The sequence below is a fragment of the Mandrillus leucophaeus genome, unplaced genomic scaffold, assembly GCF_000951045.1.
Source record: "Mandrillus leucophaeus isolate KB7577 unplaced genomic scaffold, Mleu.le_1.0 Scaffold39, whole genome shotgun sequence".
NCBI classification, from domain to species: Eukaryota; Metazoa; Chordata; class Mammalia; order Primates; family Cercopithecidae; genus Mandrillus; species Mandrillus leucophaeus.
In genome coordinates, this window is record NW_012104142.1 from 5,148,866 (window position 1) to 5,163,229 (window position 14,364).

Consider the following 14,364-nt stretch of genomic DNA (forward strand, 5'->3'; position numbering starts at 1 on the left):
ATAAGTCCGTAAAAACCTCCAGCAGCACTCTATACCTGTCTCTTATACACATCTAGATGAATAGCAATAACCTGAGTAAAGGGTTGTTGTAACAAGAGTTTTCTCATCAGAGTGTGTTAATGGTACTATCTTCACCAGACTCAAAATATCCAAGTCATCTTCAACCATTCCCTAGCCTTAAATATGTAATCTTGTTAAGTCTCACTGATTCTACTTCCACCATTCTTTCGGTTCTCCCCACTCTCCGTTCCTAATGCTACCAGGCCTTCATTATGTCTCTACCTGACTTCTGGTGTAACAGGACTCCCAACCTCAAGTCTTCCTTCCAGTCCACTTCACCACAGTAATTTTTCTAAATGACGACTACAGTCAAATTCCATCTCAGTGGCTTGCCCACCATTTATCAAAGTTCCAACTTCTCTGTGTGGTGATCAGTATCATCATGATCTAGCCCTAACCTTTAATTCCTTTTCCACTACTGTCCTTCATACATCCTACTCACTCATCAAATTAAACCCTCAAAGAGACCTATGATTTCTTGCTTTCAGACTCAGGCTCGGGAAGTTCTCTTATCTAGAATTCTGTTGCTCATAAAAAACCAGCACCATTCCACCATTCTTCAAGCCTCTGTTCAAAAGCTACTTTAATCCCTCTGACAGAAATAACCTCCTTTCTCTTTTTTTTTTTTTTTTTTTTTTGAGACAGAGTCTTGCTCTGTTGCCCAGGTTGGAGTGCAGTGACATGATCTTGGCTCACTGCAACCTCCACCTCCCAGGTTCAGGCCATTCTCCTGCCTCAGCCTCCCAAGTAGCTGGGACTACAGGCACCTGCCACCACGCCCAGCTAATTTTTTGTATTTTTAGTCGAGACGGGGTTTCACTGTGTAACCAGGATGGTCTCCATCTCCTGACCTCATGATGCACCTGCCTCGGCCTCTCAAAGTGCTGGGATTACAGGTGTGAGCCACCGCGCCCGGCCTCTCCTCTTTTTTTGAGACAGAGTCTCGGTCTGTTGCCCAGTCTGGAGTGCAGTGGCACAATATTAGCTCACTGCAACCTCCGCCTCCCAGGTTCAAGCAATTCTCTGCCTCAGCCTCCCAAGTAGCTGGGATGACAGCCGCCCGCCATCACACCCAGCTAATTTTTGCATTTTTAGTAGAGACAGGGTTTCACCATCTTGGCCAGGCTGGTCTTGAACTCCTAACCTCGTGAACCACCCACCTCAGCCTCCCAAAGTGCTGGGATTACAGGCATGAGCCACCGTGCCCCGCCCCCGAGTCACCACGCCCAGCCCATCTCAATTCCTATAAAACTAGGCTTGTCTTGGAGCACTTACCATATTACATCTTATTATCATTATTTATATATCACAGATCCCATATTAACCTGCAAAGACCCATCTTACTTGTATCTGTATTTCCTTGGTACCTTGAATAAAACACTTAAAAAAAATCTAGTAAATAAACAAATCTTCCATGTATGACCTTCTATGGAAGATCATATAACATTAGATCCTCTAGAACAGAGGTTCGAAAGGAGGGTCAGTAAGTGTGAAGACTGCAAATTCATTTCAGAACTATGACCATCCTGAAAATGTTGTGAGTACACACATTTATGCGTGAATTTTTCTGAAGCAAAAGTCCATAATTTTTATCAGATTCTCAAAGGGGTTCTATATTAAGAAATTAATGCTTTTGGCGGTGGCTCACACCTGTAATCCCAGCACTTTAGGAGGTTGAGGCAAACAGAGCTCTTGAGGCCAGGAGTTTGAGACCAGCCTGGCCAACATAGTGAAACCCTGTCTCTACTAAATATAAAAAAATTAGCCAGGTGTGGTACAGCATGCCTATAATCCCAACTACTCAGGAGGCTGAGGCATGAGAATCATTTAAACCCTGGAGATGGACGTTGCAGTGAGCTGAGATTGTGCCTGGGCAACACAATGAGACTGCATTTTAGCCTGGGCAACTGAATGAAACTGTGTCTCAAAAAAAAAAAATTGGCTGGGCGCAGTGGCTCAAGCCTGTAATCCCAGCACTTTGGGAGGCCGAGGTGGGTGGATCACGAGGTCAGGAGATCGAGACCATCCTGGCTAACACAGTGAAACCCTGTCTCTACTAAAAATACGATAAACTAGCCAGGCGCGGTGGCAGCCACCTGTGGTCCCAGCTACTCGGGAGGCTGAGGCAGGAGAACGGCGTGAACCCGGGAGGCGGAGTTTGCAGTGAGCTGAGATGGCGCCACTGCACTCCAGCCTGGGCGACACAGCGAGACTCCGCCTCAAAAAAAAAAAAAAAAAAAAAATTAATAAATGTTTTTATGCATACTTTTAAAATGTGAGTCTTTATTTTTTAGAAATATATTCTAAAGTATTTATAGATAGAAAAGAGTTGAGATTTGTTTTAAAATAATTGACGTATGAGGTGGGGAGTACTGGATGGGGACATAAATGATACAAGATTGGCTATGATTGGATAATTGTTGAAGATGAATAATTGGTACATAGGATATTCATATTATTCACTCTACCTTGGTGTATGTTGAGAATTTCCCAATGTAAGTTATTTTACTTCTTCAGAGACTGGGTTTTGCTATATTGTCTAGGCTGGGGTGCAGTGGCTATTCAGATGTGTGATTATTGTACACTGTATTCTCAAACTCCTGGGCTCAAGTTATCCTCCTGCCTTAGACTCCCTAGCAGCTGGGACTATAGGCCAATGTAGGAATATTTTTAGTGAAACAGAAAAGGGGTTCTTGGCTAGGTGCAGTGGCTCACACCTATAATCTCAGTGCTTTAAAAGGCCAAGGCAGGAGGATTACATTAAGCCCAGGAGTTCAAGGCTGCTATGGGCTATGATGGCACCACTGCATGCTAGTCTGGGTGACAGAGTGAGACTCTGTCTCTATAAAAAAAATAGTGGGAGTTCTTAGCCCCCAAAAGGGTAGAGAAACACTGCTTTCACCTAATTTTGGGATTAAATCAGCCTCTCAGGAAGCCTCTGGCTTAGGTTAATTGCTTCTCAGGAACTAGACCCAGAGTCCAACTGGCTTCTTGGAAGTAAAACAAATGTCACTTGCTGCTTTTCACACCAAAAGAAAATGTTCATTAGAATCAAGAAGTAGTCAGGCTATCTAAACAGCCTTCAAGTATTAAAATAGCAAAATATGCAAAGAGTTCGAGAAGATTTTCTTACTGTGCTCAACACTGGCTAGAATTCTATTTGCACGTAATGTTAAAATCTGAGCTTTACACTTTTAGAGAGATGTGAATAATTTAGAGAAGATCTAAAGAAAAACAACAAAAATGGTCAAAAAGTTTGAATATCTCTTTGTTTATAAAAGATGATTTAGAGTGGCAACAGAAAAACTAAAGATCACTTAGTAGCAGACCTCAAATGTAGGAACACTGATAAAAGCCTACTGTTCTCCATATTCACTTATAAGGGATCCACAGAATTCATCTTAAATTATCTCATCTCTCAAAAGGAGTTGGGCTAAATGATTGTTAAATCCACTTATGAGCTCTAAAACCCTATGATGCCCTGGTTTTTGATAGGTGCATTAGTTGAGAAAAACCTGTTATCTCTATTTCTTTCCTTGTTTAAATACTCATAGCATAAACATTTAGATTAGATATAATGAAATATTTCCTTATGTGGGACCATCAGAGAATCAAATTAGAATCTATGAAATGTGCATTTTCCTCCTACCTTATCTTCCTGGCCCCTCCATCCTTCCCATATTACATTAAAATAGTTGAGCTCCAGTCTAGCCTGAAGGCAGGAGAGTGAGCAGGATGAATTATTTAATTCCCTTTAGTCTGATGATGCTATGACTGAACTATTTCTCATACACCAAAGATAGAAGGTTGTAAGTGTAATGCATCCCTTGCACCTAAGCCCTTAACTGGCCCCCTTCTCAAATGCTAAAGGGTAATTCTATCTCCATATTAACACTGGACCTACTTAGTAAATGAAGAACACCAAAGGCAATCTGTAGAAAACCTGTTTAACATACACAGTTTAAGTATTAATTCTGAATTTCAGAACTACAAATTGCCTTGGCAGAAGTGGCATATCTCATACAGAAAGGAACATTTTGTAATATGGAAGAGGTGAGAAAAAATAGAGGGGGATACTGAACAAAATGTTTTATAATCATGTCTGTACTCTCATACTGTCATTTTCCACATATGGAAACTGAGGCATTTTCTTATAAAAAATTAACTTAAAATAGAAAAGAAGAACATGATAGGTAACAAAATCCTAAGAATTCTATAGAACTACAAATGAAACACAGAAACATAATTTCTTAAATAGCATTTATTTTCTCTCAAAAAGCCTATTATGTACTAACAAGTGTTCCTCTAAATTATCAGAAAGGCATCGCTACTAAAATTTTATATACATTTTTTATATAAGAGAAGGAATATTGGGTTACAATCTGAATTTCTCTTTATGATTTCTCTTAAAGTACAGAACTGCTATTAAAATGACTAATATTGCTAAAATGAAGGCTACTAGATTTTCCCATGAATTTCAGTGGAATGTCCCAAAATGGTGTTAAGATATGCAGAAGGACCCATTTCAAAGCAATTTCTCCACCCCTTCATAAAAGATTTAAGCTAAAGAAAAAAAAAAAAAGAAAGAAAACCCAACAGCTGAAGACATTGGGCTATTTATAAGTCTTCTCCCAGTCCCCCAGACAGCCTCACATGGGGGCTGTAAACAGCTAACTAAAATATCTTTGAGACTCTCATGTCCACACCCACTGACACAAGTAGAGCTGTAACCACAGTGAAACTAGACTTCAGTTTCCTTCAGCAAGTATGTGCCTATGATAGTAAACTGGAGTAAATGTAACAGTAATAAAACAATTTAAAAAAAATAAAAATTATACCTTTTTCTCCAACAAACGGTAAAGACCATGTGAAGACATCCATAAAATTGGGCAACCAGTAAGGATGTGGAGAACAGTTAAACTGTCGAATATTCATCACATTATTTTCATACTTTAATACAGCAGCTGCAAGATAAGTTGAACATAGATGTAACTATTTGTAATTAGCCTTAAAAATATAAAATACATAAAAGCAGAAAAATATTAAGAGGAAGGGAGATCGGGGTGAGTGGAATCAGGGCTGGTAGAGGGAGGAAGGAACGAATTTTTAATAATAACACACGTTTTGTTTTTAACACTGTCATGTAGAACTCTAACTATAGTCAGGTCTTCATATTACTAATGAAATTTCCAGATTCTTTCCAGAATGTTTGTTTTACTTTATAATCCAATGATGAACATGCACTTTTACTAAATCCAAAATTGTGAAAACTCAGTTTTTAGAAGAAACAGATAATGGCAATGAGCAATTTTCTAGGTTTTTAAAGTTCATACAAATTGAGAATTTAAGATCTTTCTAGCTTCAGGCAACCTGAAAAGTATAGCTGAATGGTAATAAAGCAAGCAAAAAAATCCCATCCATTTGGAACATTTTACTTATAAATGTATGAATGTATTTGTTTCATTTAATATGGAAAATCAGGCAAAACTACTAAAAATAAATATTTTACTTTGTTTAGAAAAAAAATCCCACTAAAACACCAAAAGAGAATATTATAACCAAATAATCCAAAGATAACATATTCATCTCAAATGCAGGTATTTAATGTTTCAATATGTTGATATAATTAAAATCTTAAATGACCTACATAGATTTCAATTACTGGTTATATTACTGATAGAACACTGGGTTAGAAGGGCTGGATTCTCATCCAAACTATAGCGCATATTAGCTGTGCAAGGCTTGGTAAATTATTCAACTAATGTGTTTCTCATTTATAAAACAGGAATAATATGTCTACACTGCCTTACCACAGAGGTTTAAGATCAGACAATGCATTTCACATGAAAATACACAAAAGTATAATGTCTTATAGATAATATTTTATGGTTACTTTTTCACTTTAATGAAAAGCACTGGAATGCAGATGTTAAATTCCAAGATTTGTGATTTTGGCTAATAAAGAATCAAAAGTAATCCTGCTACACGTTACTGTTTACTAACTTAATAAGTATTATGTTTGTTTCCCATATGAAATTTCCATCTGAAATAAAAGTATTTTAAATTATATGTTTTGACGATCAGTTCAAAGTGGGAAAATAAAGCATTTTAAATTAGCCTCAAAAATTATGAGCTGATACCAAGCTTTCAGATCTTTTGTAAGGGAGAAAAGAGAAAAATCTAGAAAATTGCCTTATGGATAGAATGAAAAATTACAAACATACCCATACAATGTAAACACTCAAACCATTAACACTATTTATGTACAGACTCAGAACTGCAAAGAGACATTTGATTTTTGACAAGACAGTCAATGGTTTGAGTTTCTTTTATAAGTACTAAAAAAAAAATCCATCCCTTAACTTCCTGAGTCAAACAAACAAAGGACAATCAGTAAGGCAGTACTCAACTGGACACTGAACACTAGCTCCCTTAATACTAACAAGGGGAAATCACAGCTGAGGAATTAGAGCACCGATAGAAAGTTAAATTTAACACTTGGTTCTGTTTTTGAGAATGGAATCAGGGCAGGAGTGCACTGGCTCAGGCCTATAATCCCAGCACTTTGGGAGACCGAAGCAGGCAGATCACTTGAACTCAGAAGTTCAAGACAAGCTTGGTGAACATGGTGAAACCTCATTCTATAAAAATACAAAAATTAGCTGGGCAAGGTGGCAGGTGCCTATAATCCCAGCTATTAGGGAGGGCTGAAGCAAGAGAACCACTTGAACCCAGGACGCAGATGTAGTAGTCAGCCGAGACTGCACTACTGCATTCCACCTGGGCAACAGAGCGAGACCCTGTCTCAAAAGAGAAAGAGAGAATGGAATCAAAACTTAGATGTTTCTTTTAAAAAATGAAGTCATATGGCCGGACGCGGTGGCTCAAGCCCGTAATCCCAGCACTTCGGGAGGCCGAGACGGGCGGATCACAAGGTCAGGAGATCGAGACCATCCTGGCTAACACGGTGAAACCCCGTCTCTACTAAAAATACAAGAAAATTAGCCGGGCAAGGTGGCGGGCGCCTGTAGTCCCAGCTACTCGGGAGGCTGAGGCAGGAGAATGGCGTGAACCCGGGGGGACGGAGCTTGCAGTGAGCCGAGATCGCGCTACTGCACTCCAGCCTGGGGCACAGAGCAAGACTCCGTCTCAAAAAAAAAAAAAAAAAAAAAAATGCAGTCATATTTCATAAGACATCTATAGTATAAGTTCTTGTAGCATATTCTGTACCAAATTTATCCAGCATGCTACTGTTTGGTCTCAGGCAAATGTTTTAATCTTTTAACCATCACCTCTCATCATCCAAAAAAACTCTTCCTCTGTTCCTCTTTTGAACTTACACCATGACTCTTATTTAGCAATGACCTCATTCTCTCTCTAAATGTCCTTTTTAAAGTCTTTAACCTTCTGTTCTTTCCTCTTGGCACATCCACTCCAGTCTGATCCTGAAGCCATGGCATAGTCAACTGAATTCCAGACATGTCAAGACAGAAGAGAAGCTGGCCTCTTAATTTCATCTTCCAAAGATGTAAACTACATAAACATACCCAATCTCATCTTCAATGTCCTTGGCACACACTTAACTAGATTAAGACCCTTTGGCACTTTCTGTTAATAAATTGTATTCAAAATAAAATGAAATCCAATTACTATAGACAGGTCAAATTTTCCGGGAAGGTGGGAAAATGAAAATCACTGGAACAGAAGACAAAGGAAAAAAGCAGTAAAAAGAAAGAGAAGAATGTATCCCTCAAATGAGATGAAGCTGGATTAATTTTTTTAAAAAAGCTCAAATACAAAGCTTCATGGGGCAGTGATAAGACTGTGGAGGTAAAAGAAGGAAATAAGAAAGGGAAAGAGAACCTAGATCAGTGAACATAAAACAAGAAACAAGATAAACTAAACAAGCAGATAGTGCAAATAAAATCATCAAAGCAGCAGCAGCTTTATACAAACAAGAAAACATCCTCAATAAGGGAAAAGATTTAAGAAAGGGGAGTTTGAGAAAATCATGTTTGGTTTTGCTTGATGCACTTAACTCAGAGCACATTTTACAAAACGGTTTTTTCGAGACAAGTTGTGGGATGGGGTTACGTATTACTTAGTTTCACATTTTGGATTTTTATTTATTGTTCTCTCCCCTCCCTTATATCTTACAGTTATTTATAAAGAATGTGGATACTAACAGTTTCAAACAACACCCCTTTTTTATTATATTAAAAGTCTATTAAAATACTAAGTTGTTTAACAATTTTTTTTATCAACAACATCTTACCTTTATTATTGTAGACATCTAAGTAATTAGGTGCCGAAAAAATTGTTATTAATGAAGGGAACCCTGTAGTTTGACTTTTTCTGTACATTCTATAGCTGCAAAACAAATAGCTTAATATGCATCGTAAAGCATCAATCATGGTTACTAAGTTTGATTTATATTTTAGGTGTTAATTTGGGTCAGGGAAACAGAATTCTTACCCTGCATCTTGAGCTTCATGAGCTCTAATAATCGATAACAAATTATTGTTTTGCAAAAATTCACACACTGCTGGATAGCTGTGGGGGAAAAAGAGTAAATTAAGTAAAATAATGGTTTTTTTGCATGAAGCATATGCTTTGTTAACAACTAAAATGTGATTAATCTTGGATATTTTTCCTTACTTATAAAAATAAGAACATCCTCGAACTGTATTGTGACTAAAATGTTCCTGTGATTTTTCATTTCCAAAATCTTCAGAAGGATCGGACCATAACAAGTCACACATTGGTCCAAATGCAGGTGGCTCTTTGAATCTATCTAACTGTGAAAGAAAGAAAAGAAAGAACAGAAGTAACTCATCACAAAGTAAGGACAAAATGTGCATAGGAAAATATACTAACTTTGAATACAGCTCATAGTATATTATTGTGAATAAACAGAAGCTATTTCCTCAAGATATCAGTATATTAATTTTTACCATTACCTAATCTTGGCAGTGAAAAGAAGTGTGAAACTTCTACTCTACTCAACAATGTACTATAAATAGAAATCAATCTTGAAAGTAAAATATATACTTACTCTCCTAATATCATCCAGTGTGTGTATTTCTGGTGAAAGTCCACCATGAACACAAAGAAACTGTTGGTTTAAAAGTGCAGCAAGAGGCAAACTATCAAAAGCTTCCATACAAGCTTCATAGACTCTTTCCGAATACTTAATTTTACCTAGGAAAACAAAAAATTGAAAATTACATTACTGGTTGACCATTTTAAAAACATATATATTAGATTTTTATTTCTTGTTCTCTCCCCTCCTTTATATCTTTTAGCTATTTATACTGAAATTGAGATAGTTACAGTTTCCATTGTAAAAAGTAATAGCCCAGATAGACAGACAGACAGACAGACAGATTGCAAGAAAACTATAGAGACAGTAAACAGCAAAGTGGTGGCCAGGGTTTCAGAGTGAGTGAAGGGGTGACTATAAAAAGGTAGCAAGAGAGAATTTATGGCATGATAAAACTTTTCTGTATCATGATAGTGGTAGTGGGCAACTCTATGTAGTGTCAAAAGTCACAGAAGTAAATACCACAGAGAATAAATTTTACTGCACACAATATTTTTTAAGGAAAGCATCTTCTCCTATAAGAATCAACAAAAATACGCAATGTTATCAGTCTTATAAAGACAAAATATTTGCTCTCTCTAAAATTATTCTGGATGATATGTCTTATGAAGCAAAATATTTGCTCTTTAAAATTATTTTGGATTATTCAGCAAAAATGTCATCAAGTATTATTAAAAATAAGTAAGTCAAATCTCTAAAAACAGGCAAGGCACAGTGGCTCACACCTGTAATCCCAGCAAATTTAGACAGGCCAAAGCGGGCAGATCACTTGAGGCCAGGAGTTCGAGACCAGCCTGGCCAACATGGCAGAACACCATCTCTACTAAAAATATACAAAAATTAGCCAGGCATGGTGGTGTGTGCCTGTAATCCCAGAGACTCAATGGCTGAGGCACGAGAATCACCTGAACCCAGGAGGTGGAGGTGGCAGTGAGCCGAGATCACGCCACTTGCACTCCAGCCTGGGTGACAGAGTGAGACTCCATCTCAAAAAAAAAAAAAAGAAATCTCTTAAAAACAGCTCAACCCTTCACCTTTATCAGCCAAATAAGGCAAAATGAGTACAGTTGAGGTTAAAATCATTTTAATACTTGCTTTATTTTACTCTAAGAGTCAATGACTATTGTTATTACAGGCAAGACGACTACATCATCACAACAAAATTCAAAGTTCATCCAATTTTTCTGAAAAATAAAAGTAACAGCATACTCGTATGTCAGAAAAGCTGAGGGGTTCCTCTTGTCTACAATGAATACTTAAAAATGGGCAGTGAAGCACGAAGCCAATATAGAAACACAAGAAAGACAAAACTCTACCAAATCAAACTATCATTTACTTTTAGAGAGATGTCATGCACTTTCCTTTGCTCCTTTATAACTTTAAATTCCTGAGTATTTTGGTTTTGATGAGATTTTGGTAGGTGATTTGTTATTTATCTAAGCAAAGAAAAAGAACTTAGTTCCTACTTCCTGTTTTAATACTATAATATTCAAATATTTTTAAAAACTATATATATATCCAGTACCAGAGGTTCTAAACTGGTAGTGTGCTAACGAACCTGTTTTCTAGCACTGTGGTTTAATAAAAATTCTAATTTGACTGCTTTTAGGTCAAGCATGCACTTTCCAGGACTTATCTTACTCATTTAGGTTAACTGCCTGATCCTTGACGTTGTAAGAGTATGCCACTTCTGCCACTACCCATCACTGTATTTTTCTCCTTTTACTGCAAGTCTCTACTTAATATGATCTTTAATGGATCATGTTTTGAGTCTCAAAACGTTGAAATTATTTCTGTTTTTAGAATTTAACTCTACTTAATACAGTCATGAATATTAATTTAAAAAGCACAAAGTCAGGCCAGGCACAATGGCTCACACCTGTAATCCCAGGACTTTGGAAGGACGACGCAGGCGGATCACTTGAGGTCAGGAGTTAGAGACCAGCCTGGCCAACATGGTGAAACCCCGCCTCTGCTAAAAACACAATTAGCAGGGCGTGGTGGCGCGTGCCTGTAATTCCAGTTACTCGGGAAGCTGAGGGAGGAGAACACTTGAACCCGGGAGGAGGAGGTTGCTGTGAGCCGAGATCGCACCACTGCACTCCAGCCAGGGTGACAGAGCGAGATTGTCTCAAAAAAAAATAAAAATAATTAAAATAATTAAAAAGCACAAAGGTTTGATGTGTGAAAAAGGCCTAACCTTGTTCTGTAACATGGTTACTTACAGGTATTAGATTACCATTGCGGTAATAATTTGAGAGAGAAAAGGGATAAACATTGTAGGTTAAGAATTTCACCAACCACTGTACCTGACTAGTCTTAAAACTATGATACAAAAAAAAAAAAAATTTTTTTTTAAAGAATTTCAGGCCGGGCGTGGTGGCTCAAGCCTGTAATCCCAGCACTTTGGGAGGCTGAGACGGGTGGATCACGAGGTCAGGAGATCGAGACCATCCTGGCTAACACGGTGAAACCCCATCTCTACTAAAAAATACAAAAAACTAGCCGGGCGAGGTGGCGGGCGCCTGTAGTCCCAGCTACTCGGGAGGCTGAGGCAGGAGAATGGCGTTAACCCGGGAGGCGGAGCTTGCAGTGAGCCGAGATCCGGCCACTGCACTCCAGCCTGGGTGACAGAGCGAGACTCCGTCTCAAAAAAAAAAAAAAAAAAAGAATTTCAATCATTAAAAGCATGATTGAAATGATCTGCAATGATAACAGGATAAACAATTTGTTAGGATCCCTCACAGGAATGCCTCAAGATTGAAGGACAAAAATCTCCAATGCAAAAAAACATTTTTTTCTTTTGGTTTTTATTTTTTCCTGTTAGAAAAATATATATATATATATATTTCTATATATATATGAGACAGAGTTTCGCTCTTGTTGCCCAGGCTGGAAGTACAATGGCACAATCTCGGCTCACTGCACCCTCCACCTCCCAGGTTCAAATGATTCTCCTGCCTCAGCCTCCTGAGTACCTGGGATTACAGGCATATAAAACCACATCTGGCTAATATTTGTATTTTTAGTAGACATGGTGTTTCGCCGTGTTGGCCAGGCTGGTCTCAAACTCCTGACCTCAGGTGATCCACCGGCCTCGGCTTCCCAAAGTGCTGGGATTACAGGTGTGAGCCACCATGCCCGGCTTAGAAAAATTAATTTTAACATTAAAACTTATATATAAAACTCTAAACTACTAAGTATGTTTGTAAAAGTTAAACATAATAGGAAATTCTGAAATGAAAAAAAATTTTTTTTTTGAGACAGGGACTGACTCTATAGCCCAGTTTGGAATGCAGTGGGACGATCTCAGCTCACTACAACCTCTGATTCCCAGGCTCAAGTGATCCTCCCACCTCAGCCTCCTGAGTAGCTGGGACTATAGGAGTACACTGCCACACCCAGTTAATTTTTTTTTTTTTTGTACTTTTGGTGGAGACGGTGTTTCACCATGTTGGCCAGGCTGGTCTCCAACTCCTGAGCTCAGGCAATCTGCCTGCCTGGGCCTCCCAAAGTGCTGGGATTACAGGCGTGAACCACCATGCCCCACCAAAAACTTCTCAATTAAACACCATTAAATACCAAAGAGTGCTCGACAACTTTCCTCAAAGCTTTACGTGTAGACATGAAATCTGTCCTTACATGTTGCACTGTAAAGTCCTCAAAACTCTTACTACACACATAAGTCCAAAAGAATACTGAGGAAGTGAAAACATTTCTCCTGGCAGTACTCACATTCCTGCTTAAAGGTAAAATATTCAGTAAGGTGTCTGCATTCATGGTTGCCTCTCAGAAGAAATAACGTGCTTGGGTATAGAATCTTCAGAACCCATAAATATAAGACACACTGCAAAAGAAAATTTTTCTAGTGAATTTATCTTGTATTTTTGTTTAATGAAGCTGCTTGATCTTTGCTCCTTTTCCTCTATTAACCTTACCATCCCCTATTATCTTTCTTTGTCCCTTACTAAAACATAAGCACCACAAAATCACAGATTTTGTCATCTTACTCACTTTTGATTCTCTACTCCTAGAAAAGTAGCTAGCAAATAGGAGAAGAGCAATAAATACTTGTTGAATGAATGAGTCAAACAATCTATTTAATTACTTTTGATTTACAGACTGCCCAATATAAAAACAATTAGCACATTGGTCTACAGACGCCTATTAGTAAATAAAATAATAATGTCAAAATAACAGCAGCTAACATTTACTGAGTACTTACAATGTGTGAAGCACTATATAATTAATTCTCCTAATTTATTCCTTAAACAACACTATGAAGTATGTAATATCATCTTTATTTTACAAATCAGAAACTGAAGCAAAGATCTGAAGTAACTTGTCCAAAACCACAAAACTTCTAAGTGATGGAGACAGGATTCTGATCCTCTGATCTTAAGCATTATGCCATGCTACCTAATGAAGGGAAGGTCCATGTTTTATGTTTGTTTAGTTGATTATGAATATTGCCTTACATATGGTAAGTGCTTATTATCTGAACTAATTCAATGCAAATGTAATTTTTTACATAAAAATATTATTAAACATTATAGCAGATGCTGTTCTCTAAATAGGTTTAACATAAGAGACTCACTATTTATTGGCTTAAAAAAGGAAGAACTATTTCATATGGAAATAAGCATGGTATATAATCACATGCAAAAAGAAAAAACAAACTTTTTTATTTTTAGAGACAAAGTCTCACTGTAACCCAGGTTGGAGTGGCACAATTACTGCTCACTGCGACCTCAACCTTCTGGGCTCAAGCAATCCTCCTACCTCAGTCGCTTGAGCAGCTGGGACTTACAGGCACATGCCACAAGGCCCAGCTAAGTTTCTGTATTTTTTTGTGGAGCCAGGGTTTCACCATGCTTCCCCAGCTGGTCTCGAACTCTTAGGTTCAAGCAATCTGCCTGACTTGGCCAACCTGTGCTGGGATTACAGATGTGAGCCACCACACCCAACCAAACTTTATTGTTAATAAATTAAGGTATATTTAAACGTGTAACTATTCACACCTTCATTTTATTCAAAAGGGAAAAAAGTAATAAAATCAGGGAAATAATCTGTTCTCATTGCTTGTTTTGAGTCTTTGTTATTTTCCTTTTATAACAACAAAAGGTATTAAAAGAATCAGCTACATCCAGGCACGGTGGCTCACGCCTGTAATCCCAGCACTTTGGGAGGCCGAGGCAGGC

At 37.9% G+C, this 14,364-nt stretch overlaps 1 protein-coding gene across 3 annotated transcripts in view; it reads right to left on the reverse strand.

Annotated features, from left to right (window-relative positions):
* Positions 1 to 14,364, reverse strand: part of PPP3CB (protein phosphatase 3, catalytic subunit, beta isozyme) — a 59,782-nt gene that overhangs the window by 25,784 nt on the left and 19,634 nt on the right. For all 3 annotated transcript variants that reach the window (XM_011991135.1, XM_011991136.1, XM_011991134.1), the window contains exons 4-9: positions 12,899 to 13,010; positions 9,116 to 9,261; positions 8,719 to 8,858; positions 8,536 to 8,613; positions 8,336 to 8,430; positions 4,899 to 5,024 (exon numbers count right to left, since the gene is read on the reverse strand). In XM_011991135.1, coding sequence (XP_011846525.1) covers positions 4,899 to 5,024; positions 8,336 to 8,430; positions 8,536 to 8,613; positions 8,719 to 8,858; positions 9,116 to 9,261; positions 12,899 to 13,010 — 697 coding nt within the window. The remainder of the gene's footprint in view (positions 1 to 4,898; positions 5,025 to 8,335; positions 8,431 to 8,535; positions 8,614 to 8,718; positions 8,859 to 9,115; positions 9,262 to 12,898; positions 13,011 to 14,364) is intronic.